The sequence below is a fragment of the Ursus maritimus genome, unplaced genomic scaffold, assembly GCF_017311325.1.
Source record: "Ursus maritimus isolate PB19 unplaced genomic scaffold, ASM1731132v1 scaffold_2, whole genome shotgun sequence".
Lineage (NCBI taxonomy): Eukaryota > Metazoa > Chordata > Mammalia > Carnivora > Ursidae > Ursus > Ursus maritimus.
The window spans coordinates 39,525,247-39,531,499 of record NW_024424452.1 but is presented as its reverse complement, the minus strand read 5'-3'; the positions used below and the strand labels follow the sequence as shown (position 1 = coordinate 39,531,499).

The following is a 6,253-nucleotide window of genomic DNA, read 5'->3' as shown; positions in this document are numbered from 1 at the left end:
ACAGGATTTAGGCCAACGACTGTTCAGTGGAAATACGTGACTCATACGTAATTTAAAATTTGCTAGTAGCCACATTTACAAAAGCAAAAATAAACAAGTTTAATTTTAATGTATTTTATTTAACTCAATACATCCAAAATGCAATTTCAACATGTAAGCAATATAAAATAAAAATATAAAATTAAAAAATGCATTTTTTTGGGGTACTAAATCTTTGAAACCTGGTGTGTATTTTACACTTACAGCACATCTGGCTTCAGACTAGCCACATTTTTTTTTTTTTAAGATTTTATTAATTTATTTGACAGAGAGAGACAGCCAGCAAGAGAGGGAACACAGGCAGGGGGAGTGGGAGAGGAAGAAGCAGGCTCCCAGCGGAGGAGCCTGATGCAGGACTCCATCCCAGAACGCCAGGATCACGCCCTGAGCCAAAGGCAGACGCTTAACGACTGCGCCACCCAGGAGCCCCCCAGACTAGCCACATTTCAAGCACTCAGTAGGCAGGTGTTGCTAGTGGCCACCATATTGGACATCGCAGACTTACGCGAAATGCAACAGGGATTGTGGAGAGGAAAATGTGTGATTCCATGAGGGAAGAGATGGCTTCTCAACTCAGTCCTGGGAAGTGGGCTGAGATAAGTTTTTTAAGAGAGCAGCTGCCAGCGAGGTGACACACCTACCCAGTCTCCCCATGCCACCCCCCCATACACTTAACTATTGCACTCTTCCTGGGCTGAATTAGGCGAACAGAATGAGCCACATTCTTCGTCCGCTGGTCAGTGTGTGAGGCCACCTACACCTCAGTGTGCGTCTGCTAGTCTGCTGCTGCTGAACTGGGCTTTCTGGTGGAGGGTGGGGCGACGTGTGTTTTGGAACAGGAGTTAGCCATTGGGACCCGAGGTTGCTGGTGGGGCCTGTCCCCTGACCTCTCACGTTGGGGAGAGGAATTAGAGAAAGATAACCCAGGAGAAAGTAGCAGAAAATGTTGAAGACCCACAGCTCAAAAGAGAAGGGACTTTTTAAATTATTATTATTATTTTATTTTTTAAGTAATCTCTACACTTACTGTGGGGGTCGAACCCACAACCCCAAGATGAAGTGTCCAGTGTTCCACTGACTGAGCCAGCCAGGCACCCCAACAGGCAGGACTTTAGTTTTATTTTTTAGATGATGAACTTTTTTTTTTTTAAAAGATTTTATTTATTTATGTGACAGAGAGAGAGACAGCCAGCGAGAGAGGGAACACAAGCAGGGGGAGTGGGAGAGGAAGAAGCAGGCTCACAGCAGAGGAGCCTGATGTGGGGCTCGATCCCAGGACTCCGGGATCACGCCCTGAGCCGAAGGCAGACGCTTAACCACTGTGCCACCCAGGCGCCCCTAGATGATGAACTTTTTTGATGCTTCACTTGGAGGCTAAGGACAGGCCTTTTTCCTTTTGATTCCCCCATTCTTCCTGCTGCCACATGCACACATGTACTGTGAGCCTTGCTCCCAGGAAAGCCTTCAAAGTCGCCTCAGAGCCTGGGGGGCCCCAACCTGGGTTGCTACTCTGAGAATGTAGGACTAAGATTAGGTAAAATTAGAAACATCTGAGCGGGGGGTGCTGCGTGGCCCCATCCTTTCCCCCTCATTGACTAGCTTTATCAGAGGCTGTGAGGGAAGAAGGGCGTCTAGAGTATCCTCTTCCTCAAAATCAAACCTTTGTTTTGCCTGGTTGACTCTTCTCCCGTTCAGCCTTTGTGGGGATGGGCTGGCTGGCCACGGGGGGCAGCATTTCTGTGCCTCTGTCCACCTGTGCCATTTGGTCAAGCCCTCAAATCCCACGGCTCCCCCGACAGAGCTGCCCGGTGCTCGGGGCATGAAGCTCGGGTGGGCACACACAGCACAGACAGACATCCGCCACCAGGGGCTCTCCAAGGACAAGGATCACACTGGGTCACCTGAGAGGAAAAACACTGCGGTGCAGACGAGGAGCTCGGGCCACGTAAAGTCGGGGCACAGGTATGTGTGGCTCTGGGCCAGGAAAGAGCAGTTCCACAGACAGGGGAGACCGAAATCACAGATCGGAAAGACAGCCAGACTGGCTCTGGCCCCGTTTATTACAAAACAACGATTCCAAATCTGGTATAAAAAAGGTCCCGACAGCCCCCGGTGCGCCTGCCGTGCCCCCAACCCACAAAGTTGCTCCCTCGGCACCTGAGCACGCGGGGCTCTCAGATGCGAAGGTCCCCAGCCAGGAGGGCACTGTACCGGGCAGCTGTGAGGGGCAGGTAGGCACCCCCAGCCTGGTCCAGAACGTAGAGGGGGTCAGACAGTGCGCTTGGGTCAAAGCCCTCCTTTGCCATCCGCACCTTCTGCTGCTTGAAGGTCTCTGTGGTGGCCAGAGACTCCTGAGGGGGGGAGCACCAAAAGATGTTGAAGGAAGGCGTATTCTGCCCAGGTGGTTCAGGTGAGTCACCTGAATTTTGTCAAGGGGCAGGGAAAAGAAGGTATGAGGTCAGAGTCTAGGGGACAGGGTGACAGGGAAGAGAAGGAGGCAAGCCTGGAGGAGGGCAGAGGGAATGAAGGGGGGCACAGGAGTGCATGTCTGGGAAGGAGCTGTTCTTGCTCCTCATGGAGAGTATTTCGCGAGGACCCTGTGTGGGGTCTGGGAGCCACCAACTGCCTCAGACACAAAGGGAGGGGTGGAGCGGGAGCGGCTGATTACCTGGAGCCTTAGGAATCGAGGCCAGGCATACGGCGGCAAGTTCTCAGAAACACGGGCGTAGAGCTGCACAAGGTCCAAAGAGTGGGGGGCACGCAGAACCAGGGCTGCCATTCCAGCTCGGCCTTCGTGCCCTGGTGATGAGGGGGAAAGGTCAGCTGCTGTGGTGGACCACCCTCCAGCTTCATGTTCCCTGGGCCCAAGTAATACCAGGTCAGGGCAGCAGGCTGGCTGCCTCCCACCTCCCATGTCTTGGCACCTGGCACGGTGACTCCGTAGACGTTCACCTCCTGCAGAAAATCCAGGGACTCCAAAGCCTCCGCCACCTCAGTTGTGGCCACGTTCTCCCCTTTCCACCTGCAAGAGGGCAGAGATCCTGGGCCTTAGGGGCGGGTGGGGGCAGAAGTGTCCCGGAGCTCTGACAGGAGAGGTTAGATGAGGGGCTGGGTTTGGGTGCGAGTTAGGAAGTTAGGTTTAGGGGCTTTGGGTCACAGACACTGGATGTCTGGGAAAGGACTCAAAGTCACGGACAGGTACCTGAATGTGTCTCCGGTACGATCGTGGAAGCGGAGAAAACCCTGGTCATCGCAGACCAGAAGGTCCCCAGTGTTGAAGAAAACATCCCCAGGTTGGAAGACATTCTTCAGCAGCTTTCCCCGGCCCAGCTCTGGCCCCCCAGCGTAGCCCAGGAACGGGGACTGCTGGCTTACTGGGGCCACCAGCAGCCCTGGCTCACCTGGCAGAGTCAATGGGGTCAGGGGTGGCTACCCTCCTCACCCAGAGCCCCCTGCCCCTCACCCCACTGTCCAGTCCCAATCCTCCTCTGCCAGCTGCACCACCCCACCCACCCCACCTGAGCACGAACCTGGACATGTGGCCACACAGTGCCCCTGGGTGTCCCTAATCGGCTCCCCTGTGGTGACATCATAGCGAATCAAAGAGAAGGGGAAGACATGCTGGGGGAAGGGAGACCCAGGCACTGGGTCATTTCAGTTGCATGAGCCCCCTCCCTGCCGGCCCCCACCTTTCATGGGATCCCCAGTTTCTTTCCCATTCCTCTCTCACCTTGTAAAGCCAGGAAGCACGTCCCACAGCACCCAGCTGTCCTGTGTAGTTGAAAGTGGCAACGTTGCCCTCTGTTAGTCCGTAGGTCTCTAACACCTGCAGGGGCCCAAAGCGCCGCACAAAACGCTCCCAGGTGTCTGGACGCAGCCCACTACCCACTGCCAGCCGGACCTTATGTCCGTGCTCTGCCTTGCTCTGAGATGAGGAGAGATGGGCAGAAGGTTCAACGCCAAGACGCCAGCTCCCCCAAACGAGGTCCTGTTTCCCACTCCCCTGAAGCCCGTCCACTGGGACCCCACTCAGACGTCCTATCAACCCAGGCTCCTCACCCCACCCTGCCATTCTCTTCCAACGCCCACACAACTGTCTCAGTGTCTCCCATGAAGCGCCCATCTCCCTGCCTTGGCAGCTCTGTCCAGGACCTGTGCCAACGCACCGGGGGCTGGTTGACAAGGTATCGGCATAATTCCCCGATGTACTGGAACACTGTCACCCTGTGCTGCTGGCAGTCCTCCCAGAACTGACCAGCCGAGAACTTGGACTTCAGCACCACTGTGGCCCCTGCCAGAAGTGGGGAGGGAGGGGGGAAGGAAGGTGAGGTTAGGGCTGTGAGGGGTGCTCGACCCCCTCCTTCCCAGATACTAGCCCTCGCTGTAGTGTGTAGTTCCCCAGAAGGCCCTGCTGTGACATTCAACGGCAGGCCAACTTGGCCCTCTTCCTTTCCCACCCGTGCCACAGAGAGGACGGTGCCCTTTCTCTACTTCCTATCCCCACACAGTCCATGCTCTGTACCCTGCCCCCAGGTCCCAACGTTCTTCTCCATTTGCTTCTTCCTGGGCTGACATCCACAGCCCGTCCCCACCCCGCCCTTGGAGTCTGGAGTCCTGAGAACGATCCAGCCTCCCCAGCCAGTCTGCAGGTCGTGCAGGCGATGCTGCTCCACGGTCCCGGGAACTCTTGGATTGCAGGCCCCTGCTGCCTCCTTCCTCTGGACTCTCTAGCCCGAAGGACTCAGGAAGCATCCCCAGGTGAGCATACCACAGTCGGGACTTAATAAACGTTTGCTAGGAAAAACATCTGCTGGAGGACTAAAGGTGAGGGGAGGACTGGGGTGGGAATTGGGGAGACTGACCAATGCCTAGACAGCCCACGATGCCCAACAGGGAGCCGGACATGTGGTAGAGTGGGAGGGCGAGGTAGATCACATCCTCCTGGTGGGCACCACACAGCTCGTAGAACGCCTGGCACTGCAGAATCTTCAGATGACTGATCCGAGCAGCCTTGGGGAGGCCTGTGGGGGCGGGAAGGGCGTGAGCTTCAGGCCCTGCCTCCCCCTGCCCCTGCTGGGTTTCCAACAGAGAGGCAGAGGCAAGGCTGAAGCTGAGAAGGGAGGCTGAGCTGTCCTGGAAATGTGGGAAGTTCAGGCAGGTGGAGAAATGAGTTTGATCATCAGGACCAGGGTGGAGGGGCCGGGAGGCTTTGGAGGGGTGGCCTGGAAACTGAGGCCATAGTTCCTGTTCCCAGCCCCTTGCCTTCCTCTGCCTAATTTCTGACACGTAAGTCCAGGGCTCACCCGTGGTGCCAGAAGTGAAGATATACAGGCACGTGTCCATTATGCTCTGGGGGGCAGACAGGTACCCAGGCACTGGTTCATCCACTTCAGCGGAGGCCTCGGCCAGCAAATCGCTGATTCCAGCAGGATGGGTTTCAGGGCCTGCAGCCCACAGACGGAGCCCCATGGCTCTCAGGGCTGGCAGGTCAGGCTCCAGGGACTGCAGGAACTCTGGATGGGGTGGCAAGGCACACCTTGGCGACCCAGAATTCTTCACCCCACAGCCTATTTGCACGCCCCTCGCCCCTCCCCACCACCTCTGCTCTTGGGCGAGGAGAAGGGTATGAACATCCCATTACCGTTCTGGGAACCAAAGAACCAGCTCCCTCCCTTCGCAAACCCAAAGACTCAAATCCCCAAGCACCCTTTCCGAACCCCCGCGAGGTAGCTCGGCCTCCTTCCGAGTCCCGCCCCTTCTCTGCGGCCCCCAACGCGCCGCTTTCCGAAGCCGGCCCCGCCCCGCTGGCCGCGCGCTCCAGCCTCACCTGGCGCCAGCACCAGCGCGCGCGCGCCGCAGCTGCGGAGGCAGTGCAGGAGGGGTCCCCGGCGCAGGGCGGCGGGCACAAAGGCTGTGCGCAGGCCGGCCTTGGCTAGCCCGAACCAGAGCCACAGGAACTCTGGGCAGGCGGGCAGGAGCAGCGCCACGGTGGCCCCGGGTTCCAGAGGGGCCGCGGCGCCGGCAACTCCCGCGGCCCGCTCGTCCTCTGCGCCGCCGGGCCCCGCGTCCCAGCCCCGCGCGCGCAAAAAAGCGCGCGCAGCCCGGTTGCTCTCGCGCTCGGCCTCCGCGTAGCTGAAGCGTCGCGCTCCGTGAATGAGGAAGATGTGTGCAGGGCGCTGCCGGGCCAGTTGCGCGAGGCGCCAGGCCAGGCTGT

General features: G+C 57.7%; 1 protein-coding gene across 1 annotated transcript in view; it reads right to left on the bottom strand.

Moving 5' to 3' along the window:
- Positions 1–2,081: 2,081 nt before the first annotated feature.
- Positions 2,082–6,253, bottom strand: part of SLC27A3 (solute carrier family 27 member 3) — a 6,032-nt gene continuing 1,860 nt past the window's right edge. Inside the window, exons 4-13 of the mRNA XM_040634469.1 lie at positions 5,867–6,249; positions 5,343–5,552; positions 4,902–5,060; positions 4,206–4,330; positions 3,770–3,964; positions 3,570–3,660; positions 3,242–3,440; positions 2,964–3,061; positions 2,708–2,838; positions 2,082–2,390 (exon numbers count right to left, since the gene is read on the bottom strand). Coding sequence (XP_040490403.1) covers positions 2,214–2,390; positions 2,708–2,838; positions 2,964–3,061; positions 3,242–3,440; positions 3,570–3,660; positions 3,770–3,964; positions 4,206–4,330; positions 4,902–5,060; positions 5,343–5,552; positions 5,867–6,249 — 1,768 coding nt within the window. The 3' untranslated portion in view covers positions 2,082–2,213. The remainder of the gene's footprint in view (positions 2,391–2,707; positions 2,839–2,963; positions 3,062–3,241; positions 3,441–3,569; positions 3,661–3,769; positions 3,965–4,205; positions 4,331–4,901; positions 5,061–5,342; positions 5,553–5,866; positions 6,250–6,253) is intronic.